This window comes from Anser brachyrhynchus, assembly GCF_964034855.1.
Source record: "Anser brachyrhynchus genome assembly, chromosome: 26".
NCBI classification, from domain to species: Eukaryota; Metazoa; Chordata; class Aves; order Anseriformes; family Anatidae; genus Anser; species Anser brachyrhynchus.
In genome coordinates, this window is record NC_137719.1 from 3,694,211 (window position 1) to 3,715,949 (window position 21,739).

A 21,739-nucleotide genomic window follows, 5' to 3' on the forward strand; every position below is an offset into this window, starting at 1 on the left:
TGGAAGTCCTAAGAAATCAGATCTCCCCTTCTCTACTCTCCCACAAACCCTTGAAGTGTCACTGAGCAAGCCATGTGAGCAGAGATTTTTCAAAAGCACTTCAGTGCAGCATCTAATTCCCAGGGACTTAAGGCAGTTTGGAAAAGCAGAAGCACAAATTTGGTTTGCGCAGCCCTTTACTTCCCAGGGGTGGTTAGAAGAAGAATACATCAGCACTGAAAATATATTCAGATACTTTGGTAGGAGACACCTATGCCATGAGAAAGACTTAGAGGGAGTTTCAGGGCTTCACAGAAATCTTGCCAAACACAGATTTAACTCATCCTGTAGATTGCTTAAGATGGATACAATTATTTGCTTTTTTTCAATTTAAAATGGTGACAAAAAATTACATTATGTTCAAGAGTGCTTTTCAGTCACACTTCAAGAAGCCCAACAGAAATCCTACAGTGGATTACTGACGTGGATGCTCAAAGCGTGGAAGCATTTGAAAAACTGAATCTGTATCTAAAGTCATTTATATTAGCTTTGTAAAGCAAATTACAAGGACCACCAGAGAGGTTTTAAGAGCAAAGTCTGGCCTCTCAAAATGAGACAGGTCTTCTGCACAAACTTTGGACTCATGTTCAGATTTGTAGTGTTCAGTTTAAGGCTTTTTGAGGACTTTGGTTGCTTTTCAACCTTAGGTACAATTCTGGAAATTTAAAACAATTAGAACAGTATTTATGTCCACATCCATCTCTAAAAATCAATAAACAATTGATTATTGCAAATTCACTTGGCATGGGAAGGCTGAGAATTACACCCCCTTCTGACAACTCAGTCCAAGACATAGTTGCTGACTTCTGATTGCAGCTGAACTTCACATTTCCCCAAATGTCCCTGCTGAATGCTCACGGACAATTCCAGAAAAGCCACACAAATCTGAAATTAATGCTTTGCATGAGCCAGGGCAAAATGAGGAAGTGCTGAGCTTTAACCTTCAGCATTTGATCATCTACTATGCAGAATTCACTGAGATTGCGGAATTACCATCTGCAACTTCTTATATCAAAGCTGTTTCTTGCTTGTACTCATTTGTTTCCGTCCCCGGGTGTACTGGGGAAGGTATGCTGCTGCTCTTTGTGCACCTAATCCTTTGATAGTACATCATTTATGAACTAAAGACTGGTGCTCTCAGTTTGCTTGGGGTGCTTTAGTGACCCATAGATTCTTCAGCTGGAAAAAAACAGCCTCTGCTATAACCGTCTGCATAACCCCTGAGTGATAGCTCACTTCAAAAGAAACTACAAAGAACTGGCAAATAGCAGTGACATCAAAACGTGCCGGTCTGGGTTTGCTTTACAGACAACCAGAAGCTCTGTGGGACAGCATGGGAGGGAAGAAGGCGATCAGGAGTAGAGCAAGGCTTCTGCATGTAGTTGTGAGACAATTCGACAGCCGGCCTCCTCTGTGCAGGACCACGTCGTGTTTTAGACAGCAGGGACTGCCATCACCCCCTGTCTCCTACCTAACAATCGAGCACAACATGAGCACAACAATTTCAGAACAACAGGAACTCCATTCTAAGTCTCCAAAGGATTTATATCCACTACATTTTCCCACTGCCTTTTTTTTTTTATTTCCAATAATGTTTAATATGCTATTCCACATTTCACTTTGAACACTTGGTCTACAAAATGTGTGTATACACCTACCGTAACGCAGCAGTGACTCCAGCAGCAGCAGTGGGGTTGCTCTGTATATTCAGGAAAGTCAAACCTCATATTTTGTGTTGCTCGCTCTTACAATCTTTATCTTCTGAAAACGATGCTCAAGTCCTTGCTGTTGAAATATATGAGAATGTATCAATTATAAAATATTTTAATATACCAGCCAAAACCTTGAAATTATAATGCTATTGTGTCTTTAACTCTTGTGAAGCAGAAGACTTAATAACTGCATTTGACAAGAAACTTCTCTCATTATTTTAAGAGCACTTGGTGTATGATTTTTGAATATTTGGGACTGGTAATGGAAATATAGGTGCTCAGATACAACTTTAAAATCTTAATGTGAGGCTGAAGATTTCCAGATCTCGGCCTTTTATAACATTTCTTCTCACCGCATCATTTGGTATAATCCATAGTAGTTGGAAAAATAAAGAAAATAACCAGGCAGAATCCAAAATCCAATTCATGTTTGTATGCAGTCTTTATTCTTCCTGTTACAGGTCATTCTACTCACAGAAGTTGTTTGTCATGTGTATGAGCGTACAGGCATTTCAGGGAGTCCACACTTGTTGTCAGCCAGATGGAATCACATTTATGACCCAGCAGTAAATACCTGTCGCACAATGAACTAGATCTATTGGTTCCATTCCATAAGATGCTGAGCCTTTAAATCGAGTGAATAATACAAACTGACTTCTGGCACGCTCACAGCTAAGCGCATGCTTAAGCACTGGAGAAGTCAGGCAGGCTCAGGATGCTCTTACCTTCCTTCCCCAGAATCAGAATCGACGTGAGGCTTAGAAGCCCAACTTATCTTCATTAAAAACCACCATGGGGACTGTATAAACCTTATCTGGGCTTTTAATATTTTTTCAGACTGTCTGTAACAAAGCTGCTTTCACAACCTCACCTAAGAGCTGCCAAAACGATGCTAATACTCAAGGCCTCAGCATTGGGCATTCAGATCAGCTTTAATTCTTCACATGAAAGCTTAAGAAGAGCCTGTCTGAGGAAGGTATTCTCCAGGCTGCAAAGCTGAAAATCATTTCTGGGGATTACGTGTGGAAAATTCAGTATATCAGAATATCCAGAAACAGGAGAGTAAGACAACAGCGGGAAGTACCAGTTTAACACCAGTTCATTCAGCTCCAGTTCACATCATTGGCCATGAAAACGCAGTTCGGTGCATATGATGAGGTCCATGGAATGATCTGTGCCCCTTCTTCATGCTCTCTCTGATCCGGTTCTCCTCTCTCATTTAGCTAGAAGAGCAAAACTGTTTCAGGACACCTTGTCTGCTTTTAGAAGTAAAAACAAGATCAGTGCAAAGATGGTATATGGGTATGAACATAACGTAAAAGTAGTAACACATTACAGAAGTTGTCATGCATACCATGTTCTTAATTTGCCAAAGTATTAAAGCCAATTTAATAACAACATCCAATACTGTCTTTTCTTCTTTTTTTTTTTTTTTTTTTTTTATGGTACCTAGTTCACATACCATGTCCTGCAAAGTAAATTTTAGCACATTCCAAACAACGGTGTCGAGATCCACAGGGTATTTCCATAACACGAAGCGGGTCAGCATCCGGAGAACAGGAACTCTCAGCACAGCAAGGTATCAATTTTCTCCACTATTCCGAGGTATTCTCCAGAAAACAAGGTACTAAGTCCAAAGGGAAATGTTATAAAGTTTACTACCGCAATTATCACTTTCAGTGAATGTTTAGCACCCTGTAGCTCAATTAAAAATAAATAGGTCAGCTGGATCGAATGAAAAAGCACTAATTAAGGCATTTTTTTATTTTTAATTTTGCCCATAAGAACTGAATCCTCAACTAGTATTTTTATTGAAGCTACCTGATTTATATAATGCTGGATTAATTAATTTTGAATCACTGTTTGATCTTTTATGATATTGCTTTACTTTCTTCCCCCTGCTTGCAAAGTGTGATTAGGCTGTGCCGCTAATGAGAAACATTAATTTAATAGTTTTTAAATACATGATTAAACTCATTTCTTGAATACATTAATATTTCTGATTTATTTTGAATTCAAACACCAGCTCTTCCCCTTTAAGCAACGAAAACTTCATTCTGCATTTCTAATGAGATCAGTTGATGGTGTACAGGGGCATCTGCCTTCCTAGCTCTCTGTCTCTCTATTAGAGTACAGAAATTGCTAAGTGCAATCAGAGACCTGCTCTTTCTTCCATATCTGACACCTGTTACAACTATCAAGCCTAGGGAATTGAAAACAGGAAAATTCCTAACGTGTCCTATAGCCATAAATATTCCTAACCCTACAACATACTGTATATTTCAATTGCAGATCAGCATAATCCCTATGGCTAGATCTCTTAACGTACCAAGTATCATTTCGTTAATCCCTAGGAGAAACAACTCTTTCCCACTATGCAACAGCTAAGGAGCTTATCCTAGGCTTTAAATACTGCCAAGCACAGTATTTGCCCCAGTACCAGATCCCTGAAGCCAATGCAGTGTCTATTGAGAAATTACTTGCTTTTATTAGCATAGGAACAGAGAGATAAAATGAACTCTTCCACAATAAGGGTGGCATTTTCTTCAGCTTTTCTTTCTGCTAAGTGACTGTGCTATTATGGCTTGGTGTAATGCACTGTTGCATGTTATTACAAGAAAAAGAATACAAAGGTGAAAAAAGGAAAAAAACCTCTTCTACATTTTGACTAACTTCTGGCATTTCCCCTTTCCTCTCCTTTCGATATAACACAATAATAAAGAGTATAACTTTATCAGCACTTCAAACACTAGGATTCTTCAGAAAACAAGATGTTTCTGGTCTTGTTCCCTTTTTCTATCAACAAAAAAAGCAAAAGGAAAAAAAGAAAAGCATGACAGCCACCCTTGGGATCACACCCAGCAAAAAGAGAAAGAATAATCAAAAAATATTTCAACTGCTGAAGAGGACAGGATGTCAGCTCCAAGGCAAATAGCCGATGATATAAAACCTGACTGTCTCCATCAATTTCATGAACCAATCTCACAGAGAAGGTGCTGGGGGGGTTCAGGTTCTTATGGTATCCATGGTTCTGCACAGTTCATTGCTTTCAGATGTGTTCACTTCCGATTGTTTGACTACGTCTGGTATTTATTTGATGATTGATTGTATTGAGAAATGTAAGGAGGCATTTAATAGCAATCACCTTAGATTGCTTAGGTTGTGCAGTCAAATAGAAAGACTATTCTACCCAGGTAATGCAGTAATGGATTTAGGCAACAGGGCATAGACGTGTGTACGTGTGACAGCAACCAGCATCTCTGAACTACCTCTTTCTTGCCTTTATTTCTATGGGAACTAGAAAGGAGACCAAGCAGGAATATATCAGCCAATGAAACGAAGCCAAGAACAAGAAATAAAAATATGAATTACCTTGTTTGATGAGACTGGAAGTAAAATTAGATGCCAAGACATCCGAAGCTGAACAAAGCTTTTTCTGCTGGACAAAGCAAAGTGGGTGAAGTATGTAAACCGGTCGAGAAAAGTTGGCTCAGTTCAAACCTAATTACACTAATTTTACACCAACAACACCCTCCAGTTATTGCCAATTTACACTAGAAACACAGTGCCAGCTCAGGAGTACACCTATAACCATGGAAAAGTCACACAAATTGACCAGGTTCAGTGCACATTTAAATACTTTGCTGAATAAGCAAGTACCACAACTTATGTTCAAGTGTGTGCACTTCACCTGCTGATCGTGTTGAATGGTGCCATGCCGTATTTCCCTCCTTATCTGCTGCAATAAGTGGGTGACACTATCCATATGTAAAGCCTTTCTACCACTTGGTGCCAGGAGCAGATTGAAAGGTGCTGGAGGTCATCACGCTGTGCTGGACTCATGGGACAATCAGAGGAAGGTTCTGTGCTCTTACAGAGACTGGTGAAAAATGACTGACCTTTAATCCCTTTTTAAAGGAAAGGGATTTGTCTCTTCCTTCTCCCCTACTCCTTCCATTGTTGTTTAGAAGTATTTTAGGCAGGGAAGATCACCTCCCATCCAGCTCACGCTGCTGTGATGCCTCAGTCTCCCAGCTGCAATACAACAAGCATACAGCAAACAGCAGTGAAATTTCTTTCCAAGATCAAGCCCAGGAAGGGTGGTGGTTTTTTAATGCAGATTTAATTTATTGGTGAACAATAAGGGCTATAAAAGCAGTCATTTCAAGGTTAACGTGCTACTCAAATATCCAACAGTCAAGCGGAGTGAATAATCCATAACTAATTGCTTATTTAATTGCACACTCTTTGTACATGATGCAATTGTAATATTCCTGAAGGCTTTAGGTTCCCCCTCAGCCCCCTTCCATTGAAGCAAACCATAAAACTTCTGTATCTGGTCTCCAACACGTGCACTTTGTTGCTTGACTATATCAAGCAAGAGGTATCATTTCCCAATTAAATTTTTTCTATAGGCATTAATTAAAGGTAGCAACTTATGGAAAAAAATACTGAGGAAAGTTCATATAACCTATTTTTAAACATGGCTTTTATTTTCTTCTTTTTCATGGTGGAATAATGAAAAACAGTCTCAAATATCAAAAAAACAGTTTCAAATAACAATCTCAAATATCAGGCTTCTGAAGGAAAGATAGAAGGAAAGACCTGCATGGAGGATCTCCATCGAAGGAAACACAACCAAGTCACAGCATCCAGCAGTGGTCCTGCATTATTTAATGCACAGATTCCCAGTTACCAAAAACCAAAGTGTGGGGTAGTGTGCCACAAGCCAAATTACGAGCCCAGTTTCAATCATTCCACTGCTCTTAATTTTTTTAAGATCAGAATAGAAAGTTTTACTTCATTACCATCCAAACATGTTAATTTTTTAAACTTTAATTTACTCATTAGCTATAGGAACATATAGGAATAATCAACTTTTAATAGCATCATTTTAATTTTTCTGAAAAATGACTACAGAAAATCCAATCTACAGACTTAAATATTTAATACCAACTTAAATATTTCTTACATATCACAAGCTCCCTAAACTGGATGTGCCATTATTCTTAAGATACTCTTTAAGAATAGATATTATGGCCCTAAGCATCCTTTGGCAGGGATTGCCCTAAAAATACGGTGTTATCTAGCAACATAATCTCATATTATAGATTTTAACTATACTTAAGAGCAGAAAAGGCTGAGTGGAGGGCAAAAAGCTTGTGGAACTCTTTCAGATTACCTCCTGACACAATTTGGATTTCTCCATTTCACAGAAGGTATCTTTTTTTTTTTTTTAAATCAATACTTGGAATACAACTTTTCCCTTATCAGACTATCACAATTAAGAACAGACTCAACCTACCACACTTGCTGACATCCTTCAAGTGCCGTGTTTATAGGAGAATTCAATTTAAACTTTATTAACTTGCTAGAACTTTCCTGCACTTTGATGCAATCATCCAAAATTAAATAGTTCACAACAAAGATAGCCAACACCAATTTATTCTGTTCACATTTCCATGCAATAAAAAATGACTAGCATGTTAAACTGCAAATCCCTCAAGTAGATCATAGCATCCTGGAGAAAATGTCAGGAATAATTAAGATGGAAAACTAATTTGGCAAGTACCGCTACCAGACACTGTGTGGGGAAAGAAGAAAACCAAGAGCTGTAGGAAACTTTATGCTACCCCTTAATTTTGCTCTTAAAAATATAGGATCACCAGTCAAAAATTAAACAGTTACACATTTAGTAAGTTTGTTCTGTGAATGGAGGCTTTTGTTTCATGAAACATCAGATTTAGTGGATGATCTTTCCATTATCCCTATGAATATAGGTTTTGAGGAAGAGGCAGAACATTATCGTCTGCTTTACGTAGACCATGGGCTTCAGCACATCCCCTCGTGTTTAATGCAAGCTTTCACCACCGCCTTCAGCTCCATGACAACTCCTCTGTCCTTCGCACAGGATCAGAAAGACGTCACTGCAACCCAACCACTGCTGGACAGATGGGAGCATCTCTCAAGGATGCGACAAGAAGTAAAGAGCACTTCCTGCTGTGGGTGGGGAGGGAATTAGCTGTACGTTAATTACCTCCGTGCTGCCTTTTAATAAAAAACAGAAGCGGTTCTGCTGTTTTTCAGTGTCCATGCCTCTGCCATCGTTTTGATGGTCCTGCACAGCTACGGGAACCTTTATTAACCTCATCTGTAAAAACAGAGCTCTGACACTTGCACTTCCAGACATGAAGATGACTTGTACCCACAGGGACACACTACCTGTGTAAAAATCATTTCCATTCCAATTTACCTAATTTGTAAGCGTGACTGTGCTTTCCAAAAGCAACAGCATAGCTCAAAGAGCAGCTTTCCAGTGCAGACAAAACTCTACCGTCATTTCTAGCTCACAGAACATCCCTTACCTTCCCCTCCTTTCTCCATGCCCTTTTCTAAACTGACCTCTAGCAGACAAAATATCACCCCCACATCTGGGCTATACCCACAAGTGCTTACAACAGAGCAATGACATTTTACCACTAGCTAGCACATGTATTTTGCTTCCTACATACAGCAGAAGAGAGGGGTGGTGATATATAAAAATTCTAATTCTATTCATACTGACATTTACTGTGGAATCCCAGCAATAGAGAAAACTCTCGTTTTCAAGCCTTGCTCACACACGAGTGGCCTAGAAAGTGAGCTGGAAGTTTTAAACCCCTGCAAGGAATTTGCAAAACCAACTGACTTGCTACACAAAAACACCAGCATGTTTTAATTAATCAAAGTAAAATACTTAAGAGGCTGCCAAATGAAAATCTTGGAAAGAAAGTGGTATTTCCTACTAAAGGTTAGTGACTAGAAATAGGCTGGTGGGGATTTTTATATATATTTAATTAAACAGTCTAGCCACCATCATTACAGGACAATTCAGTAAAAAATAATTTGGACAATTCTACTCAAGTCTGTAAGGAGCTTTTTAGTGTTGTATCCATTCCAGTCATGGAAGCCAGCAGTATCTACACTAAGAGTCTCATGGCTGGAAGTAAGAGAACAGTATCTTCTGACAACAGGAGTGCAGGAAATAATTCATGGTTGCAGCTTGCGAATCCAAAAGCAATTATTTCCATTCCCAAATACAGTCCTTTGCTCACTGTATTCAGTCCACTCTGCAACATGGTACAAGAAGCCTATCAGGTCACCTTTTGCAGGATTTGAAGGTTTGAAACATACTGGTTCGCCACGCACTGGAGCAAACTCCAAGTAGATGACCTTTCAATCAGCAAGGCACATAGGCCTGGTAAAACTAAGACATCCTGTCTCTGTGACAAGCCCTTTACTCTTTGTATTTTAAGGATGCTTGCTATGGGAAAGACATTATTCATAGCACACTTGGTCATGTTTACTAGAAGACTCCAAACTTGCTGCCAGCCATTGCACAGCAGGCTATTGAGCAAAGCTTTAAGGTCTACAACCCAAAACACAGCCCCTCTTGTGCAAAACATCAGGTGTTATCTTTGGAAAGCTATTGGGATAGCTCTCAAATTATCAAGATGCACTGGCACGTGTTCAAGTCCATTTCTATTTAGCATATCAGTTAAATGTAAAGTGATAAGCATGCGCTTCAAGGCTTAGAAGTTGTTGGGCTCAGCCCTGTGTTTAAAATTAGGGAGGTGCTTCACTGAATCAAGAAAAATCTAATTCCTCTGGATTTCACCATCCACACCCACGAGGATGCATTTTGTATACTGGAGTAGCTGCTCTGGTCACCAGAGACTGATTCAGTAATTGCAAAAACAGGTGATAGATAAGATTTTGTCAAGACTCTTCAATGGTGCTTCCTCATCTTATAACTCCTGTAGCTGAGGAGTTAGGTGCAGTTCTTGCACCTAAAGGCTGCAGGTAAAATCATAGCCCCTTCCCAGAAGTTATGCCGTACCAGACCTTGTACACTAACCTGTTTCTGAAGTGATATTTAGCTCCACTTCAACAATGTACTTAGAATAAACAGGGAAAAAAAATCAACTTTCTAGTGGCTCCCTTTCAGAAAAGAACAATCATTTTCAGCTCTCGGGAAACAGCACAGAACTGAATAATCTAATCTGGTTTTCTCTAATGATGGTTTTCAGAAGAAAAGATGGCAAGCTCAGAACACTGTGGTTCGGTGTTGGATTCATCCCTCTTCAGCATTTAATAGGGTACTGCATAAGGATAAAGAAAAGCCTTCCCATTCCCAAAATTCACATGTATCTAGAATTCAGGCAGCGTTCCCTAAACTTGAAAAGAACAAAACCCTTGATTCTCATGAAGACAAAGAATTGATTTCAACAGAGTACCAAAGAACTTAGGCTCATCCAGATGCAGTCTGTGGTTGCGAATCCATCCAGCCGTAGTCTAGTTGATCATGGTGGAACAGTGGCAAGAAGTCCATTCCTGTTCTTCTGCTCCCACCACATCTCTCTTAACAGAAGACATTTCCTCAAGCTGTTACTCCATCTTCTGCAAGCGATGCAATTTCCAAAGAAAACTGAGAAATAATTCAAGATTTAAACATGAATTAAATTATTTTTAACCCCCAGAAATGAAGATGTTTAAGTTGCTACCTGCTTCTTGGCAGTAATTTACGTGTCAATGGATTATGTGGGGTTTTAATACCTAATTGTTTTGTAAGTCAAAATGAACTGTTGCCATAGCAATCCCTACATGCTATCTAAGATGTATTATTAGTGAAGTGTCTCCTTAAAGACAAAGCCTACCCAAACACTCATTGACAGTTTCAATGAGAAGCCATAAGCTAAGCCATACGTCTAAATGTCCGCACTCTCGAGACATCGCAAAACCAGCAATTCAAAAGAGTCAAGAGTGCAGACCACTACTAGCCATTTTTTGATGCCCTGTTTTACAACAAAACTCTCATATAGTTGATGTTCTTTGTGCATTTTCTAGCAGGGAAGTATTCTGGTTTTAGGATTTTTTAATTAGTATTTTTATTTTTTAAACAGCTTGCTTGACTTGTACTGTAACATAGAGAATTCCTTATGAACTACGACACTTTAGTCCTCAAGAGAAGTTCTTCTGTCAGTTTATTAGCACTAGCCTTAAAGTTCCCAGTTCATTTTCTGTCTGCCACAGATTCCTCCACAACTATCATTTGAAATAATAAATAGGCTTTATGATTTGTTTCTTTTTTTTTTCTCCAATGCAGAATGTTAGTGCTTGTCTTCAAAGAGCATGATGCAAAACTGAGAACAAATTAGTCCTTGGGCTCATCACACTCTATAAATTGATATGCTGAGAATAAGCATCGCTAGCCATGGTGACTGCAATTCTCATGCCAGTCTCAACATGCTTTATCAAAACTTGTTGCCTTAAAACTACTTGATGTTTTAAGGTTACTAATCAGCAATGTCATCAACTAGCTGGTGGTCAAAATAAAGATAAGAGATTGGGTAAATTGCTTCAGATGTGTTAATAGTACCTGGAAAGATAATAGATTAACATGACATTCGATGGGTAGGGATCAATTTCTATCAGGGCATTTGTGCTGGTGCACTGCAGCCCTCGTCCCTCTTCTTATTGGTGGCTTCTTCACTCAGGAAGAGGTGGCAAGAGTGTGGCAGCTGGACACAGATATAAAAATGCTTGCACAAGTGCAGTGATGCCTACGTGCAAATGATCATTCTAAATTAATTAAAAGTTTGATGCAAAAATAGTTAAGAAACCTTACCTCGGGACATGCAAGTCAATGAAATCCAGTATTAACGGGTCATCCAAATTGAAGGTATCAAGCAATTCATTGAGGAAAGTTTATATAATGAAGCAGGTGTCTGTGCTGAACTACGTTCTTCATGTCAGAGGAGACGAAGGAAACACATCAACAAAGCTCTCTGAGATGCCAGGGTTCAGGTAACAGCAGCTTTCTTATATTTTGTTGGCCAGAGCAATTAAGAGTTGCCGGGACAGCCTGGAGACCCAACACCAGCTTTCTGCAGGATTACAGGAGTCATTTCTCAGCCTAAAGAGCTGAAAAGGAGCTGTTGATAATGCTTTACCAGCTAGATTATTTGCAGTCCTACATACACATATTTCAACTTTTGAAAGGCACTTAACATTTCCCTTGATCTAAATAGATTAAACAAACACTGTCCTATTGTTACTGCAGTGTTGCTCATGTCATTTCATCTTCAAATTCTCTTCTATACTATTTCTACAAGCAGAAATTTCAACAATTTGTAGTTGAAGCCCTTTAGATTTCTCTGCTAAACTACAGCAGCATTCCTTTACACCTCCCAACTCCCCAAGGACCCTATATATCAAACTACTCTTTCAACTCCTGCATTTCCAAACATTTTGAACACCTTAATGACTTTTTTCACTGGACCATAAAAATTATTTATAAATTCATTTTAGGATATTCACACAACAAGAAACTCATAACACAATGTGAAACACAAATTATATTTACTGGAGTATAAAAAATTCTTTGTGTCTATGTATACGTAATGAAGGAAAAAGCCAACTGCTTCTTAAAATGGACTCTTATTATAAGTAATCACCAACTGCAAGGTGAGGAGGTAATGAATTATTTGCTCTACAGTAATTTTTTAAACAAACAACTTGACAGGAGAGAGCAGTACCTTCTAAGACTTAATTTGAATTAAGTACATTTGGTGCGGTTGCAAAGAATGATCACAGCGCTTTATCCAGTATGTTTCACATCTAAGTAGCTGCAGCATCTGCTTTCCTCTAAGGTTAATACTAACACCATGGGCTATTAATCTTTGTTACCTCTCCAAAAGCGAGCAAGGGAAATCACCCCAACACTGACATTTCAGGGGAAATATTTTTTAATCAAGATTCATATGTTATTAGGGCTCCAGAAGAAGGAGAGGTTAGTTTTTACATAACTAATGATATGTGAAGCACTGACAGCTGGTAGTCATTTTGGAAACATTCAGCTGTTGAAGGCATAACTACATAAACACAAACACATTCAATCAGACGCATAAAATTCTAAAAATTAAGTTAAAAAAATATGAAAATTGAAACTGAATTCAAACTCCTCAAAACACAACCTGCAGAGTTTTGACCTCTGACTCCCCAGAGTTGTGTGCTATGCTGTTAGGTCGATACATGGATAATTAAAAAAAGGATCGTACCTTGGGCATGAAACATGGCATGTAAAACAGGGTCTCTCTCCAGTTGTCTCTGGTTGCAGGTATTCCTCAGCCCCAGTTTGCCCTCCTCAGGAGGCTTACAGCTGTAGCTCATCCTGTGGCACTATGGTACAGACATTCAGACTCACACAAAAAAAATGTCCAGGGGTTATTAGCTAACAACTCTTGGATACCCTTCCATGCCCACCTGGTCACCTTTAGGGCATCACCTCAGCCCATTTTGCCATTTTACGATCTTTTTCTCTTTCCGTCCATAAAACACTACCCCAGCGTCACACGTTCTCTTTCCCCTTACTCAAGAGCACAAACTGAGAATAAGAGCTCACCATTAATGCCAAAGGACCTTTAAAGGATGATGATATCAGAGAGAGCACGGGAGAGACACCAATGTTTTCAGTACCGGTGGACCAGGATTCTCTTCTCTGTGGGAAATGGGTCATAACATCTCTTTTCAAGTTTATTATAAAGTATTTCAAAGCAAGGCTTAATCTGCCAGATCTATAATGCAGATTTTTAGTAGGATCCTTGTGCAAGGGAAAGGACATAAACCACCTGCCTTTGAATTCAGATGGAAACACGGATGATCTAAATCATCCAAGCCTGGTATATAAATGAAAAGCAACAACCAGACCAGGGACTGATCCCTGGAGAACTTGGTTATGATTCACTGTGGAAGATGAAAAGCTGTCTGTGTAAACAAATTGTTTATGGTCTGTTAAGCGAAAGTAAAACCAATGGAGTGCAGCAGATGTAATTCCAGCTGAGGATTCAATCTTACAAAAAGTGCACGGCTCTGACCCTGCAGCCCTTTTTCATAAGAACTTTCCCGGTAGACACGCAAACAAGCAAGGACTGCAGTATTTGCCATCTGTGCCCAAACGGCCCCCAAAGAGAAGAGTCAAAGCTTGAAGGAGCACTTTGTGTTCCGCCATTTGAAGAAAGGCAGAGAAGCTGCAGCCAAAGGCAAGCTCTGGGACTACAACAGCATAACTCGGTTCTTGCGTTGCCACCATGTTCATCCAGACAAACCCTCAGCTCTGCTCTTTCGGGTTCCAACCTCAACTCATTTAAGAGCAATCTCTTTATTATTTGATGGGCACTGGAGCATGTTCATAAGCGAACCATAAAGACAAGGGGCGTTTAAACTGTCAGTCTCATGAGTGACTCCACAACCCGCTTCCTTCTTTGCTCGACCCCACCAAAACCACACCACTGGAAGGACCTAGGACATCTTCTCCAACTTGAGCACAGGTTTCAGATGATCTCATGGCAGCAGGTATATTTAAATACTGCCGGAGATCCTTATGTTTGCCCCCCCATTCCCCCTTGCCATTTTCAGTTTATTTCCAGGCATGATTGCATTCAACCTAGAACTTCTTCGTTAATCAAAGGAGCTGGTATTTCCAAGGCTCCAACGACAGCTGCACCACCCTGGGTGGAGGCAATCTGCGCAGACAGGAGCTGTGGGGATTCAGCTAATAGCCCCTGATGTGCTTTCATGCTCAACTGGCCGCCCTTATGGCATCCTTTAGAGCATTACACGGAGCACTTCTTCACTTTGGTTCTAAAGCTTAAAAACCTTCAAGCATTTCCTGTTTACAGGTTCATGATAATTGCTACCGCTGTTCGATACGACGAAAGGATAAACACCGCACCCAGCATAGCTTTAGGGAGAGGATTTATGATTGCATAACAGATTTGCAGGTAAAATAAGATATTTCAAATCCATTCTCCAGTTAGATGATCCCATCATCTGAGTTTTAGGGTTTGTAACCACCCCATGGGTACTAATTAAAACTGGTCTCTGCAGGCTTGTACCACAAGAAATATCAGCTCTCCTAACCGAAGATGTATAAATAGGTGTTTGGCACTGAGAAACATTCAAACAAAAATCCAATCAAGCATGAAAAATAGGATGCTAGAAATAGAAACACATAAATGATGTTAAGTAGGAAATAAGTTAGACAAGGCACGCAGTGTTCAAAAGTCTGTCCACTGAGCTAGGAGGAGTTTGCTTAACCCAGATAATTGTCTCTAAGAAAAAAATGGAAAAGATTATGAAATCTGTAGTATTTTCCTACTTGTCTGAGATGCACACACAAATCAGCTGTCCTAATTACTTCTGAAGGGGATAACATTTAGCTCATTACTAAATTAGTGCCAACAGCAGATAGGGAAGATGCCACGCATCTTCCAACTCTTAATTTTCAAATGTATCTCTAAGAGCATTGTCTAAACATCCATATCTCCAGAAGGCAAAAAGCATTCATAATCACAGGACAAATCTGATCTTAATAAGCAGGAAATCATAGAAGCTTCCCACATCTGTTTTCCGCTTACTAGATTAGCAGTGGTGTCACATCTGATGTCATGCTGCTGTACACTGACTTTCAGCAACCTACAGCTTTTTTTCTTCCTTTCCAAGGAAGCATTTGGAAGCTACTTTTCTTGGCAAAGAACGTACATATGTGCACATCGTGTAATCAAGGATATCTAAGAAGTGACAGAAGTGCATAACAAGGGATAAGGGGAGCCTCGTTGCAAATACCTTCAAGGCCTGAATCTCCCTGTTTTCCCAAGCAGTGTTTCTTGGAAATATTTGTTACAACCAGTTTTGGTATTGGCATTTCCAAATTCAGGGTGCATTTGGGTCACTTATGTAAAAGCCCCTCACTCTGGCAGTACTTACACATCTTTTAGCACCAATGCAGGGAACCTAATTCACATCACCAGTTAAAGTTCCCCCTGCGAGGCTGCTTGTGCTGGGATGGCGTCTTGTATATAAGCAACGAGGGTTCAAATGTGTGATATTTAATTAGCAGACAAACTTACACTAACATGCATGGTAAAAGGTCAGGACTTTCATCTTTTATCTGGGAGATTTGCAGGAGCGTACGTGGCTTCTAGACCCTTTTGAGTTGCCCTCAAGTCGGTCATCTAAATACCGGGCTAGGTGACAGGCATCCTGGTTCTGCAATTCCAGCAGAACAGGATAAGTTAAAATTTCTGTGGATGTCTAGCTCTTGCACTGCTTAGACAGTATTAGCGGATTTACTCTGTGTATCCTAACCTACCTTAGAAATGCTCACTACACCTGAAGGACTCCAGTCTTTGTTTACCACATCGCAAAACCTTTTTACCAACAGTTTCTGAGAGCTAGGCAAACCCATCCAAGGTTTTCCCTTTCTTTTCCTTTAAAAGCAGAGACTTTGCTGTACACCAAGGACCACGACCAGTAGCTGCATATTATTTCTTATTCTATCACAAAGAGGCAAAGGACAGGCTAACTCGCCTTCAAGCCGAGAGGTTTTGTTTTCAGAGCAGAACTTGCCATTCTGCTGGAAATGGCAAAACACCCAGACTTCAAAACATCCTCTCATCCCCAGTGCAAAGCAAACAAATACATTCTCCGTGACACAAGCAATTAACCCTGAAGTCCTTCACTTCAGACACAAGTCAACCTCCTCTCTTCTCCATCACTTTATAGAACAAAAGTCTCAATTTCATGTTTTGGCCTCATCAACATATCCCATTTCAAAAAAACTGGCAAATTACCACATGAAATATTACAGTAGATTTGTATTTTCCAAAAATTGTTCTTTTTTTTTTTAGAAAGTTTTCAGCCAGTTACAGCTACTCCCCATTACAAAAAGCGTATCTTAATATCAGATATTCTTGAAATCCTCACTACTAGACTGTTTTTTGAGTAGTCAATGTTAATACTATCCATAATCTTGCTTTCCAAAGCATCTGTATTTCATAGAGTTTCCTACTGAGGTTCACGAAGAACAGATTTGTTTTGTTGGCTCTCGCTTGATATCAGTTCACAAAAATGTCAGCGCAGTTGCTTAATCCCTGTGGACCTCAGGTGAGGTCGAAGAGCCGGTTTATCTGGGATGACTCTCCTAGAGAAATAGCATCCAGCAGCCCACAAAGGTTCTCTGATATCAAACAAACATTCGCCTTCACGCAATCTTTAAAACTAAAATTTTGCATATTTAATTAGCCACAGATGAAGGGAAACATCCCCAAGTCCTATGGGAGCAATTGTGCAATTATGCACCCAAATAATTATGTTCAGGAGAGCTGCTGTGAAACTCAACTGCAAGATTCCTGATTTCTTCCACCTGTGTAACCGAGTAGCCCCTCGGATGCCTGGCTACAGAGATATCTCAGGTGAAATCCGCACTTTAGAAATGAAAGAGCTCAACTCCTGTAAGATATCCTACAACAGCAGCTGATTTTGAACACTGCTCAACACCACACATTCGTGCAACCTCACCTGCTGAACTCGGCCATGCATTTGCAACGCAGTCTGACAGGATAAAAATCAGGTTTGGGTTTTGATGCTGAATCCTCTCTTGGCCTTCCATCAGACGTAAACTCAGGTCTTCAGGGACCAAAACAGCAATGCTTAGAAGTTGATGCAGGAGACGTAGCCTAAACAAACAGCTCTGCCGACGAAGAGGGTTGCAGAGTTCACCCACACATCCTGGAAAGCTTAACAAAGTCGTGAGTAGTCAAGTCATGACTTTGCTGTGGCTATTGCAAGCTGGCAGAGCAGCCCCAGAAAAATGTTGCTACTGGCTGCAAACCAGGCCAGCCTAATTTAGGGCAAGGTGTTGTTTGGTGACTCAAAGCCTTTAAACTTCACACTTTTTCTGAAGCTGTAAAAAGAGTGCTGGATGATGTTTTGGCACATAGGTTCTTGTTAATGGAGAGGACTACGTGTACTAGGAAAAATTCCTTACGAAGTCTCATCACAGAATGTTTTCTATGCTGAAGAGCACTATGTTCGGCTTCAAAATATCTATTTTCGCACTTGGGCTATTTTATTTCCCTACTGTTAAAATAAAAATTGGCTAAACCACTTCAGCAGTGCCCGTCATGCACTTCCTTTCACCTGCAAATCCTAAAGCTCCGATTCTCTTAAGCCACTGACGATATAAAGACAGACTGCTACGTAAACCACCATCAACAAAGATAAATGCACAGAAATGATATAGAAAGTGGCCTGCAGCATCATTGCAACACAAACAGAACTTTCTGAAGAGGAAATTCATCCAGTCACTAGGAGAACTCAACACAAAACAATAACGACTTGAATTTTAAAAGCCCTCCTGTATCAAATGCTGCAGAAGGATTCAAAAGCCTTTCAAACTTCCTAAATCATTAAAAAAAGACTCCACTCCACACAGATAGAGCCATCAACTCCACAAGACAACAAGAACAATATAGTTATCAAACACTTCTCTCTGCAAAAGTACAAGTCCAACTGAAGGTCAATCCGATAGCTTGCCAAGCCCAGTTTGTCTCATAGAGTATGCTTGAAAAAACGTTGAGCAGAGACAAGCACACAAGGACTTGTCACCCATCCTCATAACAGGGTTACAACACATCTTTTCAGAGCTGGAAGTACCAGCTGAAACACTAGTGAATGTACCCTCCAATAAATCCTTTAACCCTTTTTAGAATTAACCTGTATTTTGAGTTTCTGCAACATCAAGTTGCCAGGGTCCCACGACTTAATCACTTTTCTTAAACATTATTTCTGTTTCATTTTTTTTTAAACTCACTGCTTTCTAATTTTATCTAGTGCCCCTCTGCTTCTTGTATTACAAAAAAATATAATATCCAGCAGTAATAATTTCCTATGTCTTCTCCTTCATCTCTTTCTTCTTCATTTCTATCATTTCAGCTAAACTGAAGGCCATGCCTCCAATCATCCTCGTGCCACACAGGGGCTGGAATGCGATGGCAAAACAGAATGAGGATAACCAAGCTGTACTCCTAGATGTTTATTTGATCTTTAATAATAAAACTAGTTTGAGTGTAAATTCAGGGAGGGGGAAGGATGGAGATTTCTACTGTCCTTTCCTCTACAGTACAGCTTGGCATGACCATTTCTACAAACTTTCTCAGAAAAATATGAAGGAGAGCATAGCAGAAGTGGTTACTACATCTCCAGGAGCAGTTCCCTACACCAGCGTTTGCACCTTCCCCAAGCACCAGGCAGTTTAACACTTGTCCAAGCTAAGAGTTGCCTCGCATCCTGATCTGAGCGTTTGGAAGTCAATAGGGAGATTACAGCTGCTGCAATTAATCCAAGTGTAAAAAGATCAACAACAGTCTATTCATCTTTTATTCTCTTATAACTGACTGCACTTAATGCTACCAACACCTCCAATGATACACAGTCCAGGTCCAACAGCAGCTTAACTGTTCCTACATCCTCCAAAATGAGACACTTGATAACTGAATATTAGTTTTCCTTCTCCCATACATCCCTGCATATCCGTAGCAAAACTTGATTTTCTTCCTTCCTGCCGAGGAACGCTAGTCACAAATGTTCAGCTTATATTTAGGAAAGAAAAGGTAAAGGGTGCTTCTGAACCTGACTTCATGGACCAGGTTTGATGAGGCATCAAGTCTTTTTGGGGTGTTTCTATGCAATACATGCTGCTTCTTCCATCAGATATCCAAAATCACGAGTGACATACTGCCAGAGATCACTTTTATTCCACAGGACATTAAGGTCTTCAAATGACACAGCTAGGTCCAGAATAGAGCATGGAAAATAAAGAAAATACACTCTTTAATTTTGTGGTGCCATTTACGCCATTTGCCCCGCCATCCTTTTCCTGAAAACCCACAGTGATGGCAACAATGCAAACGATGACGTTTCTTGGAGCAGAAGTGCTTTGTAAACAAATAGCCACAGCTTGGAGTACAAAACAAGCGGCTCCAACTTGAAACATTTGGCAAGGTGCAGGTGCATGATGACAGTGTGTTAAATTCATTATTCAACACGCTGCAAAGCGTAACATGTCAAAGTGACAATTTATACTATACTTACCTCCAGTCAAAGATATTAGAACAGAGCGATGGGTGCTTGAGCAGCAGAAGTGATTCAGTAATAGAGATATCCAACCTGCAACAGCAAAGAGAAGTGCTTACCAGACTTAAACACCCTGATGCCAAAGGGGGATTAAAGGAAGTGTCTGGAGCCAGAACAATTCAGTGAATAAATCCATTGCATTTAGTTCACATTGTCTTTTGTAGAGGAATAAAGTATATAAGCAATTATATTTCTAGTATCCTTAGAGCTTCATATGAAAGAAAGTTCCCATGTTATATCATACAGTACTTCCCTTGTATTCTTAGTGACCCGAAGAACCCAAGGGGATTTTCTGCACTTGAATCTACCCAGACACAGGTGTAGGAGGTCTCCTCTGTGTTCCCGCTGCTGGGACCACAGCCCAGTACCCTGGAGGTCAGCAGAGCTGGGTTATCTCCCCAGCTTTGCTGCTAGCCTGGAGGCTGACTTGGTGGTGAGCAGGTCCAGCTCTCTGCATGTCAGTCTGTCCAGTCGTAAACTGAAGGTAACACTGATACTCACTGCCAAACTCTTGGAAATGAGCTGAAGTGAAACATATTCTGCTAGGACAGGCATCACTGTTGTGGTTAGTGTTGTAATTAAGCACAAGACCTTGTCATTTCCCTTGTCAAAGAATTCTCCCAGCTACAAGCAAGCAAAACTTCCCCCAATCCCCCAAAAAACAACTCTAATTTAAGGCATAAGTTGATAAACAAGAAACCTTAGCTGCAGGCACACAGCATAAAGGCAACGACCACCTTGAGAGCCCAGGTAACTCAGTCCTTATTGCTACAGCAGCCACCGGTGCCACCCATGTTACACAGCCAACGAGCAGCAGCACAGGGCCACTGCTGGTGTTTATCGTAAGTCATTCACCGAAATGGATGTTACACGACGTTAGAAGTATGTTGGGTGTCTGGGTGCAATAAAAAATTAATTTACCATTCACAAAGCTTCTCATTTAGTTAAATCAGCTGTGTTTCAGCTACATTATCTGTATGTTTCTAATGTATTTATTCCCTATATTTTTGCAGAGCTGGCTCAAACTGAGCTTTATTTTTTTTATTATTAATTCAATATAATTTCTACATATTCCTGGGAGTAGACCATGGTGTAACAATTGTGCTACCACATTGCCATCTCCAGGCAAGCTGAAGAACTGTGTAAAAAGCACTTTCAGAATTGAGTATATATATCTCTTTTTAAAAGAATATATTTTAACATTTTTCAATTAAAAAAATACAATTTGTGTACTAAAATCAGTCTTAGAAAACAGAATGCCATAGGTGTATATTATTCCTAAGCTGACAAACCCTCATTAGACGAGTCCATACCCTCCTATCAAGCTACTCACAAGAGCTCTGACTGACAAGGACAAAAAGTCAGTCACTTCGTATATGCAACACACATTTCATTTTAAAGTATCGTGTCACATTAAGACTTCCAGCAGATTAATAAAGAGCACTATCAAAGACATGCTCTGGGTCGTACTTTGACTGGCAAGAGCCAGCCAGCACCACGTTAAGGCTTTCTCGATCTCACACATGCTTCTGCTGAAAAGCAGCTGCACACTATAGCTGTGCTGCTCTGTTTTAAAGATAACTAAGGTGTTCCAACTAATTACTCTACCCTTCAAGCACCATGATGAGAAATGGCATATGTAAAATTTCTTGGAAGCATTCTTCACTCGGCAGCCTCCTTGCTTTAAAAATGAAGGGAGCAAGCCTAATTGTTAAACCATTCAAACACAGATTAAGACTATATTTAAAATAAAATTTCCAGAATTACTATGGTTCATAACAGAATAAGAGGCAGGTTTACAGGACCATAATACAGCTGTGTGAGATGCAAAAATGTGCTGATCCTCACTTGAAGCAACAGAATTTCACGCTGCATCAGCAAGTTACACCTCTTGGTAGCTGGGACCCTGCCAGTTACACAGTTGCACAACAGCAAAGACGTTATTCTGCCAGAACCATGCAAGATCTGTAAAA

General features: G+C 40.0%; 1 protein-coding gene across 1 annotated transcript in view; it reads right to left on the bottom strand.

Moving 5' to 3' along the window:
* The window catches only part of LOC308182997 (uncharacterized protein), a 230,889-nt gene that overhangs the window by 157,518 nt on the left and 51,632 nt on the right, over nt 1-21,739 (bottom strand). The window contains exons 12-20 of the mRNA XM_080568459.1: nt 19,725-19,799; nt 17,151-17,368; nt 15,701-15,839; nt 12,851-12,991; nt 11,419-11,714; nt 10,028-10,218; nt 5,124-5,786; nt 2,836-3,378; nt 1,698-1,824 (exon numbers count right to left, since the gene is read on the bottom strand). Of these exons, the coding sequence (XP_080424585.1) occupies nt 15,802-15,839; nt 17,151-17,368; nt 19,725-19,799 (331 nt within the window). The 3' untranslated portion in view covers nt 1,698-1,824; nt 2,836-3,378; nt 5,124-5,786; ... (2 more) ...; nt 12,851-12,991; nt 15,701-15,801. The remainder of the gene's footprint in view (nt 1-1,697; nt 1,825-2,835; nt 3,379-5,123; nt 5,787-10,027; nt 10,219-11,418; nt 11,715-12,850; nt 12,992-15,700; nt 15,840-17,150; nt 17,369-19,724; nt 19,800-21,739) is intronic.